The sequence below is a fragment of the Anabrus simplex genome, chromosome 1 (genome assembly GCF_040414725.1).
Source record: "Anabrus simplex isolate iqAnaSimp1 chromosome 1, ASM4041472v1, whole genome shotgun sequence".
Lineage (NCBI taxonomy): Eukaryota > Metazoa > Arthropoda > Insecta > Orthoptera > Tettigoniidae > Anabrus > Anabrus simplex.
The window spans coordinates 1,745,021,178-1,745,048,093 of record NC_090265.1 but is presented as its reverse complement, the minus strand read 5'-3'; the positions used below and the strand labels follow the sequence as shown (position 1 = coordinate 1,745,048,093).

The 26,916-nt window shown below is 41.6% G+C and overlaps 1 protein-coding gene across 1 annotated transcript in view; it reads left to right on the top strand.

The window, feature by feature from the left end:
• Window positions 1–17,855, top strand: part of LOC136882639 (uncharacterized) — a 53,472-nt gene extending 35,617 nt beyond the window's left edge. Inside the window, exon 3 of the mRNA XM_067155141.2 lies at window positions 17,382–17,855. Within this exon, the coding sequence (XP_067011242.1) occupies window positions 17,382–17,563 (182 nt within the window). The 3' untranslated portion in view covers window positions 17,564–17,855. The remainder of the gene's footprint in view (window positions 1–17,381) is intronic.
• Window positions 17,856–26,916: the final 9,061 nt, after the last annotated feature.

Here is a 26,916-nt window from a genome sequence, read left to right as displayed (position 1 = left end):
CTATCTAGCAAAGAATGTCGGAGAGATGGGGAGGAAAAGGACATATAGACACTCGGCAGAGTTTGTAATTTGAATTGTATATATTATGTTATATTCTCTAGGATAATCTTTTTTTTTTTTTTTTTTACAAAAGTGAAAAGTTGCTTATGATGGGCATAATTTAGCATCTAAACCTCAAGATGAACTGAAATAACAGACAGTCGCAATGGGAAGCAGTCTAAGAGAGATATGGAAAGAGTGAGATATAATTAAGTGTATGAAAATAATGTCGCTCGTTATGGGCAGGTAATAGAGGTATTTCAAGTCAATGTGGGAGTAAGTGTGTGAGTTCTCAAACTCATGTGATATTTGTTAAGAACTCATGGGGGCGTATGTAACATTCCAGACGTTACAGTGTAATTATGTTAATTTTATTATGTGTAATTAATTCAGGAATTTAACGTCATGATATTTATTTGGTATGTAATTGTATTATAATTCATGTTTAATCATTTGCTCACTATCATTTCATTACTTTGTAACTACGACTTGTAAACGAGGGCTGAATATCCTAATATTCACTTAGATTCTTGCGACAGTTGGTTAAAATTAACTTGCAGTAGATTTCAGTTATCTTGCCACATCACCGAGGAGGAAGGAAGGACAAATTTAGATACCAAGTTCTGAGAAAAGCGAGCACGTGTTCACGCGTCCTAACGTAAGCTACCGTATTTCGACCAGAATTATTCGAACTGATCAACGCCTATATTTTCAAAGGAGCGTCATGTTGCCATGGATACTGAGTGAAAGGACGAATAGAAGAACAGTTGATATCATGGATATGGCCCGTCAACTCTAATTTCTAGAGTGGGGAGAGAAGTGTCATCTGATTGGACCACGTGTAGCGGCCTGTAATTAGCGCGAGAGAAAGTTATAAGAGGGCGTGTTGGAGCTCCTAGAGGGTCTCTCTACAACGTCTTATTCGCTTCTGCGAGTCTCTCTACATTATTCTACGATCTTCTACGAGGCTTCTACTTGATTTTCTACTTGATTCTGCGTCTCGATACTTAGAAATTCTGAATGAGGGGTGTATAGCCACTCTCATCAGGAAGTACGTACAGCACGGCTATAAGACCGGTTTGAACCAGTCTAAGTCAATAGATAGTTTTAATCTAGATAGAAATGAAACTTCAGAGAACATTATCAGTAAAGTTGGAAGGATTCTTAATTGAGTATCCTCTCCATATAACCCAAGGTGGTTCTTCTAACTGTGACATAGGGCTTATCTCCAATCTATGGGATAAAGCATAATAGGGAGTGTTAGTTTTGAAGTCATCTTCCAATTAGTGGTGGGTGCAATTTGTAAGGCAGGAATGGTACTGAGCTGCAGATGAAGAGATACCCAAGACGACCGTTGATGTTCCCGCTACAAGGATGGAAGCTTTCCAAGGACCAGCAGAACAAGACGACATGGTGAGCAAGCGAGTTAAAGATATTGCAAGTTTTCGCGAAGTAGAGTCATTCAATTTTTTTGTTAAATTCATTTTCGATGTTAAATTCAGTTCTCGTTAAACCGTCGTCATTCATATTAAATATAATAAATAGTATTTTTCTAGTTTACTTTAATCAATTTGCCTTAATTAGCCTTTTGATTTCTAATTCTCCTGCTTAATGATTAGTGTACTATCACCCCACCCCTGTGATAAGAGTCTGTCCAAGCTTGATTATAAATTTTTATCTTTAAGTCCTCAACTTAAAGATTGGCGCCCTTTGCTTGCTTGGTTGCATTTCTCGTTTGATGATTGTTCTCCGAGAGGGGAAGTCACAGTGGTGTTGCAAAAAGCCAAGCTCATGGGGAGGAGGAAAATGATGTTGGTGAAATTATGCTTGAGGAAGTTGAAAGGATAGTAAAAAAAACTCCATGGTCATAAGGCAGCAGGAATAGATGAAATTCGACCTGAAATGGTGAAGTATAGCGGGAAGGCAGGGATGAAATGGCTTCATAGAGTAGTAAAATTAGCATGGAGTGTTGGTAAGGTACCTTCAGATTGGACAAAAGCAGTAATTGCACCTATCTACAGGCAAGGAAACAGGAAGGATTGCAACAACTATCGAGGTATCTCACTGATTAGTATGCCAGGCAAAGTATTCACTGGCATCTTGGAAGGGAGGGTGCGATCAGTCGTTGAGAGGAAGTTGGATGAAAACCAGTGTGGTTTCAGACCACAGAAAGGCTGTCAGGATCAGATTTTCAGTATGCGCCAGGTAATTGAAAAATGCTACGAGAGGAATAGGCAGTTGTGTTTATGTTTCGTAGATCTAGAGAAAGCATATGACAGGGTACCGAGGGAAAAGATGTTCGCCATACTGGGGGACTATGGAATTAAAGGTAGATTATTAAAATCAATCAAAGGCATTTATGTTGACAATTGGGCTTCAGTGAGAATTGATGGTAGAATGAAATCTTGGTTCAGGGTACTTACAGGAGTTAGACAAGGCTGTAATCTTTCACCTTTGCTGTTCATAGTTTACATGGATCATCTGCTGAAAGGTATAAAATAGCAGGGAGGGATTCAGTTAGGTGGAAATGTAGTAAGCAGTTTGGCCTATGCTGACGACTTGGTCTTAATGGCAGATTGTGCCGAAAGCCTGCAGTCTAATATCTTGGAACTTGAAAATAGGTGCAATGAGTATGGTATGAAAATTAGCCTCTCGAAGACTAAATTGATGTCAGTAGGTAAGAAATTCAACAGAATTGAATGTCAGATTGGTGATACAAAGCTAGAACAGGTCGATAATTTCAAGTATTTAGGTTGTGTGTTCTCCCAGAATGGTAATATAGTAAGTGAGATTGAATCAAGGTGTAGTAAAGCTAATGCAGTGAGCTCGCAGTTGCGATCAGCAGTATTCTGTAAGAAGGAAGTCAGCTCCCAGACGAAACTATCTTTACATCGGTCTGTTTTCAGACCAACTTTGCTTTACGGGAGCGAAAGCTGGGTGGACTCAGGATATCTTATTCATAAGTTCGAAGTAACAGACATGAAAGTAGCAAGAATGATTGCTGGTACAAACAGGTGGGAACAATGGCAGGAGGGTACTCGAAATGAGGAGATAAAGGCTAATTTAAGAATGAACTCGATGGATGAAGCTGTATGCATAAACCGGCTTCGGTGGTGGGGTCATGTGAGACGAATGGAGGAGGATAGGTTACCTAGGAGAATAATGGACTCTGTTATGGAGGGTAAGAGAAGTAGAGGGAGACCAAGACGACGATGGTTAGACTCTGTTTCTAACGATTTAAAGATAAGAGGTGTAGAACTAAATGAGGCCACAACACTAGTTGCAAATCGAGGATTGTGGCGACGTTTAGTAAATTCTCAGAGGCTTGCAGACTGAACGCTGAAAGGCATAACAGTCTATAATGATAATGTATGTATGTATGTCTGATCTCTCTCTTCATTTTCCTTGGGTCATTATTCTCACTCGTATTACTCAAGTAGAAGTAACGATCAATTTCTTTCTCTGTTATGGTGCGTCCACGTCAAGATGTTTTCGTTAACTCCGTTAATAAACACGGTTAAATTCTTCTTCTTCTTCTTCTTCTTCTTCTTCTTCTTCTTCTTCTTCTTCTTAGTCTGATTACTCTCCAAGGTCAGTTTTTTCCTCGGACTCTGCGAGGGATCCCAATTCCACCTCAACCTCCTCAAGGGCAGTGTCCTGGAGCTTCAGACATTGGGTCGGCAGATACAACTGGGGAGGATGACCAGTATCTCGCCTAGGCGGCCTCACCTGCTATGCTGAACAGGGGCATTGCGGGGGAATAGAAGATTGGAAGGGATAGACAAGGAAGAGGGAAGGAAGCGGCCGTGGGCTTATGTTAGGTACCATCCCGGCATTTGCCTGGAGGAGAAGTGGGAAACCACGGAAAACCACTTTGAGGATGGCTGACGTGGGAATCGAACCCACCTCTACTCAGTTGACCTCCCGAGGCTGAGTGGACCCCGTTCCAACCCTCGTACCACTACAAATTTAGTGGCAGAGCCGGGAATCGAATCCGGGCCTCCGGAGGTGGCAGCTAATCACACGAACCACTACACCACAGAGGCGGACGTCATAACATTATCAAAGGTTTATTATCTTACATATTTCCCCCTATTATATTTGTGGAACTCAGTGAAACGAATCAAATGACGTAATAACCAGAGAGAGTACAGATCGACGCTAATTATTAGCTGCGCGGCACGGCAATTTTAACGCACAAGATGGCGGTGCTATTGCATCTCCCGACTCTGACATATTGAGGTCACACTCTTGTTGCTAGCTGCAGTCGTAATATTGAAAGATGAGTCATGAGAGTTCTTAGAGGGATGTCTGTTTACTGCCTGCCTGGATAGTTGAGGAGAAGGGAGTAGGGGTATGGTTGCCATGGAAACGAGGGCGGATCCACTGTGGTTGCCATAGAGAAAAGCTCGCTCGCCGGCTCGTGTTGCTTGGAGTTCACAAACCTCTCACTTCTGACTTGTGTACAACAGAACAGAGCGGTCTGAACGAACGAACGAGTGTGGCGGAAGCGAGGGGAAGGAAAAAGAAATGCTGATATGTGGCAACACCGTACAATGCTCCTCCCTCCAGCCCTATCTGTCAAAACGCTTCTTTTGTGAGTACACTGGTCCTTCTTCTTTACAATGAGGTATTGAACACTGACGTCGTTACGTGCTTTCTAGAAGTTATTTCGATTTTAAACTGTTCATGTTTTTATACCACTCGCCGGTCCAAGTTCGGTTCCGAAACCATAGACCTATTTTACGTCAATAACTAAAACCATATTTGTACAAAAGAATACTTGAAATGTAACGATTTTTAAACACAATGTAAACGTACGCTACATTATCACTGTCGTAAATAATATTTAACCTCTTTGAAGCATATTTGCTGTAAAGAACAGGAGAGGGCATATAAGTCTCTGGTAAGACCCCAACTAGAGTATGGTTCCAGTGTATGGGACCCTCACCAGGATTACCTGATTCAAGAACTGGAAAAAATCCAAAGAAAAGCAGCTCGATTTGTTCTGGGTGATTTCCGACAAAAGAGTAGCGTTACAAAAATGTTGCAATGTTTGGGTTGGGAAGAACTGAGAGAAAGAAGACGAGCTGTTCGACTAAGTGGTATGTTCCGAGCTGTCAGCGGAGAGATGGCGTGGAATGACATTAGTAGACTAATAGGTTTGAATGGCGTTTATAAAAGTAGGAAAGATCACAATATGAAGATAAAGTTGGAATTCAAGAGGACAAACTGGGGCAAATATTCATTTATAGGAAGGGGAGTTAGGGATTGGAATAACTTACCAAGGGAGATGTTCAATAAATTTCCAATTTCTTTGAAATCATTTCGGAAAAGGCTAGGAAAGCAACAGATAGGGAATCTGCCACCTGGGCGACTGCCCTAAATGCAGATCAGTATTGATTGATTGATCCGTCTTGAAGGAAAAGGGTACATAGTTTTCCGCCAAAGAATGTCGAAACGAGATATGAACGACTTCAAATCATCCTTCAAAAAGCATCCACTAGATTTCACTGAATGTCATACATGACTCATGCGCTCTCTGACTGAAAGTCTTTCTCTTCCGTCAGGCAGTACAGAGCAACCAGGACTGTCCAAAATATCGACCTTGGGCAGTAATTGGTTTAAAATGTCACCGAGTTTTAAAAAATTGAATTCCCGAAAGCAAAACGTATTGAATACTCATTTGTGTTTTAATTGTTGGGAAAATGATTGACTTTTCTGTAGTACGATTGTCACCTGCCGAAACAAAGTTGGAGCTGCCGGAGTCTACATAGTTCAATGTCATGCGCAGAAATAACATTATTTATCCGCTAATCAACAGACTTTTTTAAGTAAATGATTGCTGGCCGTGCGGTTAGGGGCGTGCAGCTGTGAGCTTGCATCCGGCAGATAGTGGGTTCGAGCCCCAATGTCGGGGAAAATGGTTTTCTGTTGTTTCCCATTTTCACACCAGGCAAATGCTGGAGCTATTCCTTAATTAATGCCGTGGCTACTTCCTTCCGACTCCTGGTCTTTCCTGTCCCATCACAGCCATAAGTCATACCTGTGTCGGTACGATGTAAATGTAAATTGCAGAAATGAATAAATGATTGAAATAACGATTAGACGTGTTAGCTGAAAGATACGTAATGTTCCTGCTCAGGAAACATCAGTATGGTGTAGTGAATAAACATGCACCTAGTTTAAAAGGACACCAGATTATTTTTTAATTTTATTTTTTAAATAGGTTTTATGTCACACCGACCGTCTTATGGTCTTATGTTCCACAATATTTCATTTAAAACTGTTGGCCATCTTGACAGATGAAGACATATGACGAGAAAAAACGATGGTAGACTCAAGGAACGTAGGTCTACTTTCGCGGAAGTATAGTTCCTTCCTTCCCCTGAAAAATGAGGTCAAGGGATTTAGTTACTTTTTCCACCGTCCGATTCGTTTGTACTCTTTTCTCTTCACTTTGTGATATCGTCTGAGTGAGGTCACGTTCTGCTAGCGAACAAGGTCGGGTTAATACGGGTAGCCTGTGGTACTCTGATAATTAATACCAAGGATGTTTTCACTTTTACATACTCCGATGTTATGAATACAATTATATTCTCTTATTGTAATGATCATGGGCTGCCTACTCGATACAGTAATGGTGTGCTCGGTTCGATTTCCCGTCAGAAAGTGGAAAACTTTAGAAACGACATTTCCACTTCAGGAGAGGTACATAGCTTGAGGTTCACTAATTCTATAGTCGTAATACTGAAAGATGTATCCTGACAGTTCTTAGAGGGAGGTCCGTGAACTACCTGCCTGGGTGGGGAGAAGAGAGTAGGTTGTATGGTTACCATGGAAACGAGGGCGGACTCACTGCTGTTGCCATAGAGATAAGCCTGCGGTCCGGCTCGTGTTAATTGGAGTTGCCAAACCTCTCAATTTGGAGTTACGTACAATAGAACACAGCGGTCTGAACGAACGAAAAAGTTATCCGAAATTGAAGGGAAGGGGAAAGAAATTCAAGAATGTGGCAACACTGTGCAATTACACATGCAATGCTCCTTTTAATATTGCAGGTATACCAAAAATGAGTACCAGGTTAATTCCTGGGAGAAAAGTTCGCACAAGCATGGAACTAAAAACTCTAGACCACTTACAAGAGGAGGTTTACTAGAAACGGATATTCCCTTGGGCCGTTCCCGCGTCCAGGTCGAGTCGCAATTGGATCCAGACTAGCTTGAAGTATCGTCAATTTCCAATCGGGGTTGAATTAGAGTCATGAGTTCAATACCGAGAGTGGAACATCGGGGTAAACGTTTGCATAAACATAACCTGCGCATTGGACGTCTCCAGTTCGCGATCCGGTTTGTTTCCGTAAAATGTTTCATTGATTCTTAACCTACGTTTACTTACGACTACATACTTACTTAGCCTAATAAGTCATTGAAAGAGTGAATAAGTTTTCCTAACGTTATTTTATTAAATAAAGAGAAAATCTTGAGAAATAAATTAAATAATCTGATATCAAGTAAAAAAGGAATCTAACTATTATCAGCTGACTTCGAAGTTCATCTATTATTCTTAAAATATTTTAAAAGAGAAGCCTCCAATTAAATTGAAAAAACAAGTTCAAATTATATACAAGTTTTGATTGGGAGGTGGAAAATGTCTCTGATGCAGATTATACCGGGTGGAATCAACTATAAAAATCACGTTTCTTTCTTTCACCTATCTTTACATAATCTGGTTTCTTAAATTTTTCATGTGATTTACACACATATCACCTTTACTAATCAATTCACAGTAAGTTAGCTTCACCTGTAAGTAGCTGTCCATATTTCATTATCAGCATAACTGTTTGTTAACTGTCCTAAAAATAAAAACATTGGTCTTCTTTTTTATTTAAAAAATTCTTGCGTATTTCAAAGTTCTCATCTTTGTCATTCACTTTATATGGAAGAAAAGATAATTCATTAAGTCATCACTCCACTCTAGAAAAATAATCGAAATATCATTACTGTTATTTACTCAAGTTGTTCATCAAAAATAAATATTAATTTCAAAAATCAATTTAAGTGCCAACACATTAATCATACGTGATCTATCATCATGCTATCATTTACATCTGACAACTATTCAATGAAATTCTTCTAGATATTCCGTAGTCTGACTTGTAAGAAGACTCTGTCAGTCATTGTCAACTTTCAATTACAGATAATATTACCAATGATTTCAATGTAACAAAATAAGCTTCCTAACTTTTCTTGTTTGAGTGAAAATATTTGTGGTTAGAAATTCGTACTAATATAAGCTACGTTTGTATTATCCTCCCTATGTGGATTTATTTTTTATGATATACAGGTATTTAATTAACATATGCATGTTATATAGATCGTATTCGGTACTATATGTGGATTACTGAAGAACTAACATGCACTAGGGAATCAAGTATAACTATCCTCAACTTTAAAATTGCGTCAATTGAGCTAACACCGTCGATAAAATTATATATATCTTCACTCCCGACGAAACAATTACCATCATCATCATCATTACTCTTCATAATACTCGACCATTCTTCACATATATATAATCTACTTCATATTAGACATCTCATGTGTCACTTTACATTACGGTACACTAAGCATAATAATCAATTTTAATTTGACGCATGTTATTACACTGACTGACAGTGACAATGCAACACCAAGGAGGAGTGGTTCGAAAGGGATGAAAGTTGGGGAAAAAACAGAGACGGCACGGATGAATAATTGATGTTTATTTCAAACCGATATGCAGGTTACACAATGCGCACGGCATCGACTCAGTAGGATGTAGGACCACCGCGAGCGGCGATGCACGCAGAAACACGTCGAGGTACAGAGTCAATAAGAGTGCGGATGGTGTCCTGAGGGATGGTTCTCCACTCTCTGTCAACCATTTGCCACAGTTGGTCGTCCGTACGAGGCTGGGGCAGAGTTTGCAAACGGCGTCCAATGAGATCCCACACGTGTTCGATTGGTGAGAGATCCGGAGAGTACGCTGGCCATGGAAGCATCTGTACACCTCGTAGAGCCTGTTGGGAGATGCGAGCAGTGTGTGGGCGGGCATTATCCTGCTGAAACAGAGCATTGGGCAGCCCCTGAAGGTACGGGAGTGCCACCGGCCGCAGCACATGCTGCACGTAGCGGTGGGCATTTAACGTGCCTTGAATACGCACTAGAGGTGACGTGGAATCATACGCAATAGCGCCCCAAACCATGATGCCGCGTTGTCTAGCGGTAGGGCGCTCCACAGTTACTGCCGGATTTGACCTTTCTCCACGCCGACGGCACACTCGTCTGCGGTGACTATCACTGACAGAACAGAAGCGTGACTCATCGGAGAACACGACGTTCCGCCATTCCCTCATCCAATTCGCTCTAGCCCGGCACCACGCCAGGCGTGCACGTCTATGCTGTGGAGTCAATGGTAGTCTTCTGAGCGGACGCCGGGAGTGCAGGCCTCCTTCAACCAATCGACGGGAAATTGTTCTGGTCGATATTGGAACAGCCAGGGTGTCTTGGACATGCTGAAGAATGGCGGTTGACGTGGCGTGCGGGGCTCCCACCGCTTGGCGGCGGATGCGCCGATCCTCGCGTGCTGACGTCACTCGGGCTGCGCCTGTACCCCTCGCACGTGCCACATGTCCCTGCGCCAACCATCTTCGCCACAGGCGCTGCACCGTGGATACATCCCTATGGGTATCGGCTGCGATTTGACGAAGCGACCAACCTGCCCTTCTCAGTCCGATCACCATACCCCTCGTAAAGTCGTCTGTCTGCTGGAAATGCCTCCGTTGACGGCGGTCTGGCATTCTTAGCTATACACGTGTCCTGTGGCACACGACAACACGTTCTACAATGACTGTCGGCTGAGAAATCACGGTACGAAGTGGGCCATTCGCCAACGCCGTGTACCATTTATCGTTCGCTACGTGCGCAGCACAGCGGCGCATTTCACATCATCAGCATACCTCAGTGACGTCAGTCTACCCTGCAATTGGCATAAAGTTCTGACCACTCCTTCTTGGTGCTGCATTTGCTCTGTCAGTCAGTGTATATAATCATTATTCATCCACTTAATTATCCCATTCTATTTCAATTTTCTTCAGATTCCATTCATTATCTTCATATGTCTTCCTAAGACGTTGCTATAACCTGTATACGATTTTATTTCAACTCCACTTCGTAGTACTATGTCCTATTGTAGACCTAATATTAACCACAATGTCGTATCATAACTGCGTTTAAGTTAAGTTAACCTTTTCATTCATCAATGACAACATTACGAACGCAAGGTTTGATTATCACTGGTTAAATACTTCCTAATCCAATGCATTTGTCATTCTGGTCAGATGACTACCTAATAACCTCTAATGTTATTAATTTGGTTGGCTTTCCGCGTACCATCACTTCTTCGGATAACTCAAGATAGCACTTCACATGTATATATCACGAGAATAGAAAATGGCACTTCTCAAACAAAACATTATTTGAATTACTCACAGATGAGATACTTTAATGACTTATCTTTTCTTCCTGTTTCCCTCGTTGCTGTAACATGTCCAGCTGCCTAGGACATGCTATATTTGCGATTACGACATCGCATCAGCCTCTGGGAACATCTGGGAATGTCTTTGATCTTCTACGGTCATCAGGGAATAGATTTGTCAGCTCGAGTCCCCATAATCCAGGTAGTCTCCGCCTCAGCCTTCTTAGCACATGACGTAGCTGGTTTCTTGCGCAGTTGAAACAGAAATACACATTGATATGGTCATTTTCGTCATCTTATAATTACAAGGCCTGCTATGATCTAGTAATATGCTGCGACTAATGCTTCTTATAATGGTATCTTATTAGAATTCTGCAGTATGTCAATATGTTTAGTAAAGCTTAAATCGTAATGTTATTTAATTTCCTATACCTTGCTTTACTGGATAATATTTCTCTCTAATTTCTTCAGATTGAATTATGTCGCTGGGTACGTCACCTTCTCGGTATGTCGTGACGTAGTAATTACGTACTCTGTTGATCCAGCTGTTCTGTTTTATTTTATGAAACTATATAAATGCTGTAACGCCGATGTTCTAGGGTTCTTGCGGACGACTACTCTTATTTATCTTTTAATTTAAACCTTCTTTTACACGTTCAGTCTCCTTCTTGAATTAATTTGCCGTAGCGATCTGCTTGTAGCTCTTCTCGAGTCGAATTATATTTTTTTTTTTCAGTAATAAATTTTTAACAATATTCCGTCTTCTTTTTTTCACCGCCTTCTATATTTCATTCCCTTACCTGTACCTGGTGAAAGTATCACTTTTTTACATTTATGATTATGTTAGGATGTTATTTCCGACATTTTCGCGGAATAGCGACCACTTTGCTCCAGAAATCTTCCCTGCTAACAGTGAAATGGCACACCCTTCATTAAAACATATTTTAGCCTTTTTCCAACGTTTTTGCCAATGGGTAGGGGCATGAATTTTTCGCAATAATTTATGTTCGATTTCGCGAAATGGAAACAAGTTTTCGCGTTATTTCGCGAAATAGGACTGACGCCATCGCTTTAATTTCGCGTTAATAATGTCCTAAACTTATTCATAAAAAGTTAAATTCGTGAGTTTTGTAAATTATTTTAGTGAAAAATAGATAAATAGAGAGAAAAAAAAATTGGTAATAATTCGTTATTCCTTATGTAATTTTGATCAGAAATATAATAAAAAGTATAGCCCTAATCCCTTCACACACGTGATATTGGAATACAGTTTCAAGGTCGTTAATTTCCATGAATTACGGTGTATTTTTGCACTTATTACAAAATAAGTAAATTTCGCTTAAATTGGCTGTAATTCGCGGAAACTAAATCACTAATTTCTAAACCAGAATATATTATTCGTTAAGATATCTCAAAATCGCTTCAAAATATTTCTTGTCGCGCTTATCCTTAATGCGTAAGAATCATGTCTCTACTAGTTGCCATATTTTGTTCAAAATTTAACGTTTAAAAACTATCCTCAAACTTTTGTTCTTATTCCTGCAGATATTTTTGACTTGTATTCGTGGTTAAAATAGTTTCTAATGAAGGACAAATCCTCAAAATTTGAGCACGTTTCTAGAAAACCACATAGCGACCTCTCCTTATTAGTACAGAGGTTACGGGATAGTGGGATCCATTGCCCTCCACTCCTCTAAGGGCTTAGTGTCCTGCCCGGAGATGGCTTTGCTTTTTAATGTGGTAATAATAATATTCTGTGTCCGACTCCTTGACTGAATAGTCTTATCGAGATTTTACTGTACGTATTCACTAATAATGCAAGACAGCGTGGAATGATATCAGTAGACGAACACTCACACACCACACACAACACTATCCTCCACCACAATAACACGCAGTTACCTACCGACATGGCAGATGCCTCCCACCGTCATATGAGGGTCTGCCTTACAAGGGCTGCACTCGGCTAGAAATTGCCACACTAAATGAAATTAAATTAGTAGACGAATAATTTTGAATGGTGTCTTTAAAAGTAGGAAAGATCACAATATGAAGATTGAGTTGAAATTCAAGAGGACAAATTGAGGCAAATATTAGATTTTAGGAAGGGGGAGTTAAGGATTGGAATAACTTACCAAGGGAGCTGCCCAATAAATTTCCAATTTCTTTGAAATCATTTAAGAAGAGGCTAGGAAAACAACAGGCAGGGAATCCGCCACCTGGGCAACTGCTCTAAATGCAGATCAGTATTGATTGATTGATTGATTGATTGATTGATTGATTGATTGATTGATTGATTGATTGATTGATTGATTGATTGATTGATTGATTGATTGATTGATTGATTGATTGATTGATTGATTGATTGATTGATTGATTGATTGATTGATTGATTGATTGATTGATTGATTGATTGATTGATTGATTGATTGATTCAATAAATTTCCAATTTCTTTTAAATCATTTAAGAAAAGGCTAGGAAAACAAGACATAAGGAATCTGCCACCCGAGAGACTGCCCTAAATGCAGATCAGTAGTGACTTATTGAAGCTTTTTATCTTGGTTTAAAGCCAAGAAAACCTAGATAAGAGTTACATTTGTATTCACCAGCACCATTATCTCAGATAACGCTTATTATCTCAGTTTAAAATGTTTCGGAGGAAGGTTGGCCTATAAAACAGGAAATCTAAGATGCCATTGAAGATGGCAGCTCGTAGACGACTGGAGTATTTAACTGAAAGAGAAAATCACGACGACAAAAGAATGTGACCAAGAAACGTCCAAGTGGATAGAAAGACTGCGCTACGTACTTTGAGGGACTACGATGACACTGATTTTGAAACACATTTTAGGTTATCTATAGTCGGTCCCACGAGAGTTGGAGTCTGACATTTGAGCGGCGAAATCAGTAACTACGAAGTACGCTGCGTTGTCAGACTTACCTCCATCTGCGGCATATCACGCTTTCATACAAGCTGAGTTTTTAATAAATCATGTTGGCCTAATGCATTTCAATAAACTTTGACCCATTCCTAAGCTCGTGCTAACAATTCCAGCATCTAAGACAGAACACGTCATTGCCGATAAATATGAGCTTTTATAACTACTAACAACATCATCTGTTTCTGACAAGAACCTCAACAAATAGAAATGTTAAGTACAGAACATAATTGTACAACTAGCCATATTAATATTCAGAAAATAAACACTTAAGTACATAAAGCAGCATCAACCAACACAGAACCACTCCGAATAATATCACAAATGTGAGTGCGAGCAAACCAACCCACGTGGAGATAGCTTCCTTAAATCTGGCATCGCTGTTATCGTTGCCATAGTAACAGACCAAATTCGAGCAGCGTTAGTCAATTTTTTCTCGCCGGTGGCGCTAAACGTCAGACCCCAACGCTCGTGGGCCTTAGTATAAAAAGCTTCGACATTGTCAGTGTTATCCATGATCGAACATTATACAACCTGTTACAATAAAGTTCGGTGAATAGTCCTGTACTATCAACATAGATCAACAATGCCCGACAGTGACCTTACTGCCCTTCGAAATAGTCCCCTCCCATAACTATGCACTGCTGAGATCGGCGATACATGTCCTGGAAACTTTGCAGGAAGGCTTCCTCTGGGATGGTGTTCAAAAGCCTCGTCACGTTTCGGTGGATGCCAGGAATTTCGTCAAATCTCTTTCCTTTCAAAGCGAGTTTGATGCGTGACTTACGGCTCTGACCTTTTTCCGACGAGGGGATCCCGAAGAACGCCATCCCATGCTTTGCCGTTTCGTTTCAGACACCAGGTTTCATCCTCAGTGACAATCCAGTTCAAGACATTTGGTGTCGCATCCGCCGTTTCGACAAAATCCTGTGAAACCTCTAAACGTGCCTGCTCTGATCGTCAGTCAAGTGATGTGGCACAAGACGAGAACACGTTTTCTTCTTCTTTCTTAACTTCTGGGTAACGATTTGTCGCACGGATTTACGGTTAATCTGCAGGTCATCCGCTATCATGCGCACAGTTAATCGCCGATCGTTCGTGATTAATGTCCTCAATGTTCTCAATGTTTTCGTCACTGACGGCGGTCGCCGGTCTTCCGCTGTGGGGGTTGTCAGAAACACTTTCCCGGCCTGCTCGAAAACGGGCGAACAACTCTTACACATACTTCAAGGACAGTGCTTGATCGTCATAAACACGTACCAGCATCACATGCGTTTCTTTCGGTGTCTTGCCAAGCTTAAAACAAAACTGTACATTGATCTTTTGGTCGCTCATGTTTCTGTTCGCAGTTCAGAACCAACGCACTAACCACGCACTGTGCCAAACAGGTCTTACACCCACACACACGATGCTCAACTGAACAACGTTGGGAGCAGGTGGTCAAAACCTGCTGCTACGCAGGTGCAGCGTTGTGTGTCACCAGTGTTGCCGGATCGACCTTTCTGACTTCATTCACCTAACCTAATTGTCACAGGTTGTACATAAGTAGGCCTACGATGAATTCTCGATTATAACATATCTTGTACGGTACACAACTGGATGACTTTTTAATTAAGAATTGTGGAATACTGCTTTATCCTTTGAGTGGAATATACTGGTACAACGTGTAGACATAATTTGTTTTCTTATTCTATATTATGTTAATGCTTTTTGCCACCAAATTCAGTAACAATTCATTCACTTGGAAAGTCATATTAGGCTTCCTCCTAAGTTTCTGGTCAATAGCGGACTTAATTTACGATACATTATTATTTGCGAGCCCTGAATGAACTCAAAACTTGTGTACATTTCGATAGCGGCTGCAGAACGTAGTCATTTGTTTTCCGTGCGTCAGTGTGAACAATTTAAGGTTCAAATTCTGATTGAAACTAAAACGTAGTTTTGGTAAACTGGAATAATACATTCTACGGTGAATACAGAACTGAGCGTTATCTGAGAAAATTGTATTATTCGAGTGTTGGAAATCTAAGATAACAGCAAAAGTAACTGACGTTGGTGAGAAATGAACACTCCTGTCTATATCGTTTCTTGCTATCACACAACAAGAAATACTGTGAAGTACACACACACACATCGAGAATACAAACATCAGTTCCTCAATGTTGTCATCCCCATTCTACTGTTTGTGTATTACGAACTTTCGAAAGAAGATCCCAGTTGTCCGCCAGTTACATTTACACGATATGGACAAATCGAAATATTGTCTTAGTCCTCTAGGGGTTATGTAGACCAAAGGTATCGACGAAATGTCACTGTAATATTTGTCCCAAATGGAACATAATAATTGCTTTTACACCAATAAAGTGAAAAATCCGCGGTAAATTAAGAAATACCGTCGTTACTAGAGAAATATGTAGAAAAATATGTATACGTACTTACGGGCCGTAGACAGGAATCCTTTATGTTGTATTCCGTTGCTCGTACCGTCTTTTGTTTCTTTCTTGATGTCCAGGGCTTGCACCGACGAATGGGAGTGCTATGTCTGTGAATTCTCATTATCTTTGTCCATATGACGAGCGCGGGCAGTTCAAACAGCAAAATAGCATGATCCCTGGACCAATAAATATGTCATTTAATGAACGAGTTAGGGCACAAAACGAATGAGCAACATGAATAAAACGACACCTAATTAATCCAAACAACTTCAGTGAGCAAAAACATCACACACGAAAGTGTTAGACAAACAAAACACATACGGAAACGCTGCGACGTAGCAGAAAAAATAGTTGTAAGGTAGTAAAGTGTGTATCCATATTATTCCCTGAAATTAAATTATTTCGTACTATTTCTTAATTTACCGCAGCTTTTACATTTTATTTGAGTAAAATGAATTATTATATTCCATTTGGGACAAATATTGCAGTGACATTTTGTCGATACCTGTCGTCTGTGTAACCTCCTTTAGGAATCTAATCCCAAAACGTTAGTCCATCTAAACCAATGCTTCTCAAAATTTTCCAGCTAGCACCCTCCCTTGCATGCTCTGCACTTATATTGGCCAGTAATATAGAATATAGAATTCCAAATAATTCACAATAGTAGAGTAACCAGTTTAAGAAACCTACAACGCGTGACTGAAACAGGAATGTAAATTGAAATATACAAACTAATCGTACGCTATGTCAACAAAGTGTTATTATCAAGGTGTTGCTTCAAATCCGAAGTGCGACGTAAAGCCCCTAGAAAAAAAAAATCCGAAGTATTGACTCGAAGAGAAGTTTAATCACTGTAATAGTGCGAAAAGCCGGCTCTGGAGCTGGAGCGGGGTCCACTCTGCCTCGGGAGGTCAACTGAGTAGAGGGTGGTTAGTTTCCCAGCTCAGCCGTCCTCGAAGAGGTTTTCCTGATTTACCCAATTCTCCTCCAGGCAAGTGCCAGGATGATACCAAATAGTAACTTAAGGCCACGGCCGCTTCTTTCCCTCTTCCTTGTCTATCCCTTCCAATTTTCCCATCCCCCACAAGGCCCCTGTTCAGCACAGCAGGTGAGGCCGCCAGGCAAGGTACTGGTCCTCCTCCCCGGCTGAATCCCCCCGACCCAATGTATCACGCTTCGGGACACTGCACTTTAGGCGGTAGAGGTCGAATTCCTCGCTGAGTGCGAGGGAAAAACCAACCCTGGAGGGAAAACGGACTAAGTAAGAAAGAACCATTTACGACGAGTATACTCGTATTTTGGTGATTCAACATGCATTCTCAACCTAATCGTCTTGAATGGTGTGCATTTCCTAAGGTAAATGAAGTGGAATGCAAACTTACAAAAATGATTGAAATCCCGTTATGCTTAGACTTCAAGTTTATTTTTCTCTTTGCTTTTGTGTTTCAGGTGGAATCGAAATAAAGGGAGGCAGAGACTGGGGTGTGCGTATCGGAAACTGGTTATGGGTGAGACGCGGTGAGAAGGGAGGAGTGGACTTTGACTTGAAGCCACCGAAGCCTAAAACTACATCTCAGCCTCAGGGTAATAACAATGACACCGAGGTCATGAAACCTGATCGGATAAACTAGACCTTTATTTGAGGTCCACAACACTGTTTCTTATGAAGATAATCCTATGTAGGCCTTACTTCTCATCATTGTGTGTAATTAATATCCTCATTTTCTTATGTACAAGTGAATGAAGTTTAAGGTGAAAAGATTTCTTGAGTTCACGCTCATTTGCCTTGTCAAACAACATTTCCTGATAAACGAACTCTAGAGTAATATAGTAATCAATGCAGTAACATACATAAAATGAGGCTAAATGAAAATATTGACTATAAAAGTACCTAATTTGATCATTATTGTAGTGATATAAGGACACGCTTTATAATAAATAATAAATAAAAGCAATTAGAACATCATCTTGAAAATAATATTTTTCTCGGCATTGATTTGTAAACTCTCATGAACTCAGAACTAAATATATTTCTCTCTATAAATCATGTATTGCTTCATCATATATTAATTAAATTCTTGTATTTTTACGGACACAAAATTAAACATTACAAAACAGTGATTAAACTGGAAGCACTATACGCAGCAGAAACAATGAACATAAATTTAAAAGGGCGGGTGGAGAAACTCAGCTAAAAGAAAGGAATATTTGAGGAAAAATCACAGGAACAAAATTTCAGGATAATAAGATAAAATACATCAAGAATGAAACACTCCACAAGAAAACTGAAGAACTCTCAGATACTATGCCAAACACATCTTTGACTTCTTCCGTAACCGGAAAACAAAACTCAACGGGTTTAAATAAACTGAAGAATAGCTAGTAGAAGTAAAAATTACAGAAAATTCACTATTCGATCGAACAGCTAAAGTAATAACTAAATTCGAAAATATAAGGTTCGAAGACAAATCTACATTAAGAGCCAAACCTATTATCTCGGAAGACGAGAAGAAACGAAGATCAGAAATAATGAAGAAATAATGGGCACTAAGAAAAGAACAACATACAGAGAAATGATTGATTAGACATAGGGGAAAGTCGGGAGGTATCGGACAGTTTAACTTTTCTGCCATAATTTGTTAATGGAATAGGAAAAAATTCATGTAATGCATTTTATAAGCATCTATATTCTTGTATCAACGTACTCACTAGAATATATTTAATCACAATTAAAAACACGGACAATATTAACAAATTAAGGAGGTCATTACACTTTCGTAGGTTTGAAAAATGGAGGGTGGTATCGGACGGTCAATCTTTTCTTAACAATAATGTATTTTTTTCACATTCAAAATAAAACAAATTAACGTTAAGCCATTCTGCAAATGTCACACTCATTATCGTTGAAGATTCTTAATGGACTAAACAAATATTTAGTCATAAGATAATTTAATTTATCAAAAATATGTCCACTTGCTCCTTGTTGAAGCCTACTGCTCGCTGCAAGCTGAGAGACTCAGCCGTCCTCAAACGGAGGTCTTCATAAAATCATAAAAAGGGTCTTTCCTGCCATAATTTTAGTTCTATTAAACCTATGTTCAGCTCTCAATTCCTCAGCAAATTGATACCCAAGTTTTAAAAATTCTGTTTTGATGAGTGGCATGAGCTGACTGTCGGGGCCTTGATATGCATTTAGAGGTCATTCTCTTCTTCATCTGAGAATGTTCTCTGATAAGTCTCACTGTTCGCCGTGCACGCTTTTAATGGAACCTCTTTACCAGCATCAAGAGCTTTAATTCCATCATCTAACGTGCTTTTATGGAACAGAGGAACATTGACTGGCCTCTCTAATACTCATTCTATTGTCCCTGACACTATTCACGGCTAATATTATATTGCTTTCTTCCAGTTATCCTCGTATCTTCCCTATGCTTACCTAAAACAAAGGATAGTACTATTAGTAACCCGGATGGAATTGCAACCTATGTGTCCGATACCGCACGCCAGTTTCGTGTCCGATACCGCCCGAATGACTCCCTTAAGAAACAACTGAAACTGAACGAGAACGTCCGAAAAGAAACTGATTCTAAACCCACGATATTACAGAGTAAGGAATACTGCTTCTGCTAATGTATTTAAAGTTCAATGCAACTTATCCTTGTTGCTGCTACTTCTTGGTAAAAATAAATCCGTGCCGGCCGAAAATCACACAAAGGATAAAAATACACCACCACTCATAAACGACTCTGCCTTTCGACAGAATAGGATGTACCCACCCTTCAAACATGAAGGCGGACCTGTGAGTAGCTAAACAGGTTCTGCCACATCCTGCTAACAAAGACATCTGTGAATTGTCCGATACCAGCCGCCGTCCGATACCTCCCGACCTTCCCCTACCCCAAAGAGGATGAAACGAAAGAAGAAGAAGATAGTAGTATAGTTGTGTTTGTATGTTTAGTCCTCAGCCCGAAGGCTGGTTGGATCCTCAACAGCTCCGCCATCAGCTGTCATAAATGGCCTAGGCATCACTGAAGAGGTGTACTAGGGAAATGGAGTGAGGTAGTTTCCCGTTGCTTTCCTCACTGAGTCAGAAGTTGCTATTACATATCAGTCTACCAAGCCCACTGAAATGCATGCACCAAATGACCCTATGAGCAACATTTTCACACCATTCATAGCAGGGACTGGCTGCATAAGGAATGGCATTACTAGCATCACTCATACCTCAGTCACTTTCATCTTGTCAAAGCCAAGGATAAAGCTGAGACAGATCAATGAAAGTAACAATATTGCTCTAGCCCATACCAGAAGACATAGTGCACTGTAAACACTACGTCCTGCCAGCAAAGTCATAGTAGTATAGTTACGTTTCATAAAATACATTCTACTTTAGGGAAAGTCCCTAGTGAAATTTATGTTTTCTGTAATTTTAGTCTATCTACACAAAATGTTAGTTGTTGATTGCCGTGGCTCTAATACAGTAATAATGTTATTGGAGTCTACGTCCCATTAACTACTTTTACGGTTTTTGGAGACGCCAAGGTGCCGGAATTTTGTCCCGCAGGAAATTTTTACGTCCCAACACAAGACTGACGTAATTAAGCACCTTCAATTACCACCAGACTGAACCAAGATCAAACATGCCAAGTTGGGCTCATCATCATCATCATCATCATCATCTGTTTACCCTCCAGGTTCGGTTTTTCCCTCGGACTTAGCGAGGGATCCCACCTCTACCGCCTCAAGGGCAGTGTCCTGGAGCTTCAGACTCTTGGTCGGGGGATACAACTGGGGAGTATGACCAGTACCTCGCCCAGGCGGCCTCACCTGCTATGACCGGGCGAGTTGGCCGTGCGCGTAGAGGTGCGCGGCTGTGAGCTTGCATCCGGGAGATAGTAGGTTCGAACCCCACTATCGGCAGCCCTGAAAATGGTTTTCCGTGGTTTCCCATTTTCACACCAGGCAAATGCTGGGGCTGTACCTTAATTAAGGCCACGGCCGCTTCCTTCCAACTCCTAAGCCTTTCCTATCCCATCGTCGCCATAAGACCTATCTGTGTCGGTGCGACGTAAAGCAAATAGCAAAAAAAAAAAAAAAAAGAAATCACCTGCTATGCTGAACAGGGGCCTTGTGGAGGGATGGGAAGATTGGAAGGGATAGGCAAGGAAGAGGGAAGGATGCGGCCGTGGCCTTAAGTTAGGTACCATCCCGGCATTCGCCTGGAGGAGAAGTGGGAAACCACGGAAAACCACTTCCAGGATGGCTGAGGTGGGAATCGAACCCACCTCTACTCATTTGACCTCCCGAGGCTGAGTGGACCCCGTTCCAGCCCTCGTACCACTTGTCAAATTTCGTGGCAGAGCCGGGAATCGAACCCGGACCTCCGGGGTGTGGCAGCTAATCACGCTAACCACTACACCACAGAGGCGGACTAGCGCTCTAATTAAGATAGTTAAACATGTAGCCTCTTACACGGAGGCCCCGGGTTCGATTCCCGGCAAGGTCAGGGATTTTTACCTGGACCTCAGGGCTGGTTCGAGGTCCACTCAACCCACGTGATTAGAATTGAGGAGCTATCTGACGGTGAGATAGCGGCCCCGGTCTAGAAAGCCAAGAATAACGGCCGAGAGGATTCGTTGTGCTGACCACACGACACCTCGTAATCTGCAGCCCTTCGGGCTGAGCAGCGGTCGCTTGGTAGGCTAAGGCCCTTCAAGGGCTGTAGTGCAATGGGAAAAAGAACATGTAGCTTACATACAGTAGAACAAATATTTCCCAGTTTATGGAATTTGAAAGAAATCAATCCCTTTTCAAAATATGAAATGAATGAATTGTATTTTAATTTTTTTGTTTACACTTTGCTTTACGTTGTACCGACATGGTGACGATGGTGACGATGGAAGAGAAAAGACCTAGAAGTGGGGAGGATGCGGGCATGGCCTTAATTAAGGTACAGCCCAGCATTTGCCTGGTGTCACAATGGGAAACCACGGAAGACCATCTTCAGACCTGCCGACAGAGAGCTTCGAACCCACTATCTCCCGGATGTATGCTCACAGCTGCGCGCCCATAACCGCACGGACAACTCGTCCGGTTTTTCTGGTTTCAGTGCATTACTTGTGTTTTAACAACACTTTTATTAACACGTTGACCTTACATAGCGTTATATCAGGAGTCCACGTGTATATGATACATACATCCTGCTCTTTTCTTTTGGTTACGAGAAAAAAAGATACATTGTTATACTGGTAAATATGCAGCCAGTCCCTGTTACGAATGGTGTGAAAATATCGCTCGTAGGGCCAGTTGGTGCATGCATTTTAGTTGGCTTGGCAGACTGATATGCAAGCAACTTCTGGCTTGGTGAGGAAAGCAACGGGAAACTATCTCACTCTTCATTTCCCTAGTACGCCTCTTCAGTGACGCTAGGTTATTTATGTCAGCTGTTGGCGGAGCTGTAGAGGATCAAACCAGCCTTCAGCTGAATACCCAACATACTGGTAATTAAATACTTATTACAAGAAAAATAGGAGAATTTAATGTCACTTACGAAATCTATATACAGTATATAAAATAAAAGTTTTGTCTGTACATTGCTCAGAATTTGAAATGGTATTTCTGTGTCGGTCATGTCCACAGTAACAAGGAAAGGCACTTTTTACTTTTCCGTAATGTCTGTCTGTCTGTCTGTCTGTCTGTCTGTCTGTCTGTCTGTCTGTCTGTCTGTCTGTCTGTCTGTCTGTCTGTCTGTCTGTCTGTCTGTCTGTCTGTCTGTCTGTCTGTCTGTCTGATGCCGTTCCGAAAGAAGCCTCCGAAGAAGAAGCAACCGAAGACTCCGAAGAAACCAAAGCAGCACACTGTTTCGAGCAGCCATTCCACTACATCAAGAACAACTACATCTTCCCTATTTCCCACAGGTGTACGTTCATAATCGCTCCTCTCATCAATCCCGGCCCCGTACCTCTCACCCGGCAAGCAGTTATCCTGGCCATAGAACCCATCATTCAAGACCACATTTACATAATCGAAGAAACGCACAACAACCACCTGATCATCACTCCCTCCTGTAACCGCTCAGTACCCATCATTCTCATCATCATCATCATCATCATCATCATCATCATCATCATCATCATCATCACCTGTTTACCCTCCAGGTTCGGTTTTTCCCTCGGACTCAGCGAGGGATCCCACCTCTACCGCCTCAAGGGCAGTGTCCTGGAGCTTCAGACTCTTGGTCGGTGGATACAACTGGGGAGAATGACCAGTACCTCGCCCAGACCCATCATTCTCAATAATCTAAAATTTGCGGACATTCCCCGCCCTATCCTCATGAACCCTCTGCCAACTCAAAGATCCAAAGATCCACTTCTGATGCCTTCACCCAAACCACCAATAGACGTACCCATACCAGGGATAAAGAAAACCAAACCGACCCACCCAAACTCCCGAACAAAGAAAACCAAACCGACCCACCCAAACTCTCGAGCAAAGGAAACCAAACCGACCCACCCAAACTTCCGTACAAAGAAGTTCAAACCATCTCTACTCTGTTACCACCGTTATCCCCCCCCCCACCTCAGATTCTTCCCCCCGCCCCCAACACGTCTGAACCATCACTTGACATGCCTACATCTAACACCTCAAATTACCCGGACCAGACCAAGAGCAAACCCAAATCCAAAAGCTAAAAAAGTAAACCTAAGCCTGCACCTAAGTCTCATTTCTCCACCAACTCACTTACTCGGCATCGAACCCACACTCCCCTGAATCCATCACTTGTAATCCAATGTTTCAACTGTCTCAAACTAAACCATACTGCTGCTACCTGCAAAGATGCTGCACGTTGTAATAGATGTGGAGGTCCACACCGCCTCGCAGGCTGCACGGTCCCCAGAGATCTAGCCAAGTGCGCCAACTGCAACGCTAACCACGCTGCCTCGTTCCCTGGCTGTCCTTACATCAAAAAGGCGATCAAATCCCACTACAAACACTTCAAGCACATCAGACCCCATAAACCACCGCCCCCGCTCCTAAACAGTAATATTCCCCCACCCCCTGGCCTATTCCAGCCCTGCAGCCCGCCCCAGTACACAAATCTCGACCCCTCCTCCCTCCTTCAATTAATACTACAATTAATTTCTTTCCAAGCAACCCCTGTAACTCCAACCATGCCTGCCAAGCAATTAATCATAAACTAACCCCGCCATGATACCATAGCAAGTTATCTCCCGGCCAAGCCCTATCAATCCTTCCTTCCAACCCCTCCCTTTCCGAGAAAGTTCTTCATTCCGCTATCTCACAGAGTTAAGCATAGTTAAGCAACACTGGTCATGGTCAGCACTTGGATGGGTGACCACTCGCCCTCCATTTGCCCTACCTACAACCCAAAATATTTCAGAACTCAAAATGATAAAGCCCTATAGGGGAAATTATGAATACCTGGGGCTCGTCCCTAGGCCACTCTTTCAACCCTTCGGGGTGCAGGTCACATTCTAACCAGTTATGACATTATCCTTGGTACCACATACCACATAACCAAAACCATTCTGTTCCACACCCAACATGTCGAAAGTAGCACTCAAGGCCGAAATAGGCCGAAGGGCTTTAATGCTCAAATGGACTTGGGCCCCGCTCAAATATGTCCGTTGAGGCACGTGGTCTACCTACTAGTAGTAGTCGTATGGCCTGGTATAGAATTACAATTTAGGCCTATTTCAAATTATAGCTCCACAATTCACTAAATACCGTAACTCAAAATTCGACCCGGAAAAGAGCTGTTTCTTAATTAAAGCTTCTTCCTCTTTACTTTTATTAAATTCTACATTCATTTTATTCAAAATTAGCAGTGAAGAGTGGGTTTCTCCTCTTGTTTGAGGGAAAAATTTGTCTCCAAGTCAGATAGATTTTTCTGCCACCAGTGTAGTGAATTAAGATTTTCCGACTCATCGGGTACTCCTATGAAACAGATTAGTAGAAGGGCATAGTATCCACTATTCGATCCCCTCCCTGCCGAAAAAAGTCGAAGGGTGGTCACGGATCACGGCTATCTGCGGCTTTGATCATTCCAGCTCTGGAACTTTGGACTGTTAGATCGGCAGTGTGAGAAAAGTGAGAAAATGTGCGGTTTTTCATTTGATCGAGTATTTTATATGATATCATTGCTTTTAATCGCTACTTTCCTACAGACGTTTTTGTAATGACCTATGTTGACCAGTTAGGAAAACCACAAGGTCAGTCTCTCTGAGAATCCAATCCCGTAGCGAATCACGTGTACATCAGCTAGTTGTCAATATACATAGATTCATTAATTTTTAAGGCGAGGAACAATCAGAGATGAACAGAAAACAGTTTTCATCCTTTCCTCACATCTCCTTCATAAATGGAGCAGAACAAAATCCACTCTACAATCTTCAAAATTGTGAACAAGCCATGTGACGCCGAAACTCGAGGTGAAGAATGAAGGGACGAAATATGTTTTTCTCTAAAAATTAAGTCAGCGCTTTATAACATAATTATTATCCTCCAAAGCCTGATATTTTAAAGTCCCCCATAAACTCTTGGCGACAGGGAGGTGGGTTGTAACTAGAGCTCTGCGCGGATATACAAAATAATATCCGCATCCGCAAATGGTTTCACGCGGATATTGAAAATATTTAACTACAGTATATTACACACAAGGTACTGAAATGGATAGATCTGTTAACCTAATACCTGACACCTGGCACCAGAACCCTTACAGTCACAGGTTTATGAGGGATTTTCTTTTGCGACAGCTACCGATATATTGACATTTGTTCCACCGGACGAGTTGGTCGTGCCGTTTGAGGCGCGCGGCTGTGAGCTTGCATCCGGGAGATAGAGGGTTCGAATCCCATTGTCGGCAGCCCTGAAGATGGTTTTCCGTGGTTTCCCATTTTCACACCAGGCAAATACTGGGGCTGTGCCTTAATTAAGGCCATGGCCGCTTCCTACCAAGTCCTAGGCCTTTCCTATCCCATCGTCGCCATAAAACCTATCTGTGTCGGTGCGACGTAAAGCCACTACCAAAAAAAAGGCATTTGTTCCTTCCTTCCACTGATTGCCGACAGGAGCCAGTTAGACGTCAGATTCAAGGCTTTATGGTCTCAAGGCTCTTTATATATATTCTCCCATACCAATGTCAAGAAAAAATAAGAGTGTACCTGAGTGAAAATCAATAAACGTCATTATTTCGAAATATGAACTTTTCCGCACTGTCATACATTCTGTATCCGCCAGGACACTAAATTCACGGATAAATCCGCGGGTATCCGCATCCGTGCAAGGCTTTAGTTATAATTGACCAAAGTAGAACGTCTGTTCAACTTAGTGTCCCACGTGTATCAAAATTATACACATGATCGCACATTGTACAGTAGAAATGCATCAAACAAGAACACGCGGCAGCCGAAGTGTTCATATTTGGTACTTTTTTTAAGTTCCGTTTGGGCCTGCTTTGGACCTCGTGGTTCTTATCTCTAGCAGCTTTCATCTTTGACCAGTACTCCTTCATTCTTGCACTGTGAATGTCTTTTCGCTCCTGAGTCCATTTCACACCTCCTCCCAGACGTACTGTTTTTTCCGTTAGTGACTGGAGAGAGTTTGATGTTCTGATCAACGTTCTGAACCTATTCCTTGAAGGTCTTTTCGGACAAGTCTTGCCCACTTGGCATTAGTCGCTTTCCCTCTAGAGATGGTGTGGAAGATTCTGGAGTTGAGCCTCTGATTGTCCATTCTCATGACATGACCATAGAAGTTCAATCTCCTCTTCCTCATAGATGTTGTCATGCTCTCCAATTGTTGGTACAGCTCGTTGTTGTGCCTGATTCTTTACTTGCCTTCTTCTTTAATAGGGTCCATGATTTTTCCCAGGATCTTCCTTTCCTTCAGCTCCAGTTTTCTAAGTTGCCCTTTTCTTACCATGTTTAGGCATTCTGAGGCGTATAGTATTGACGGTCTCGCT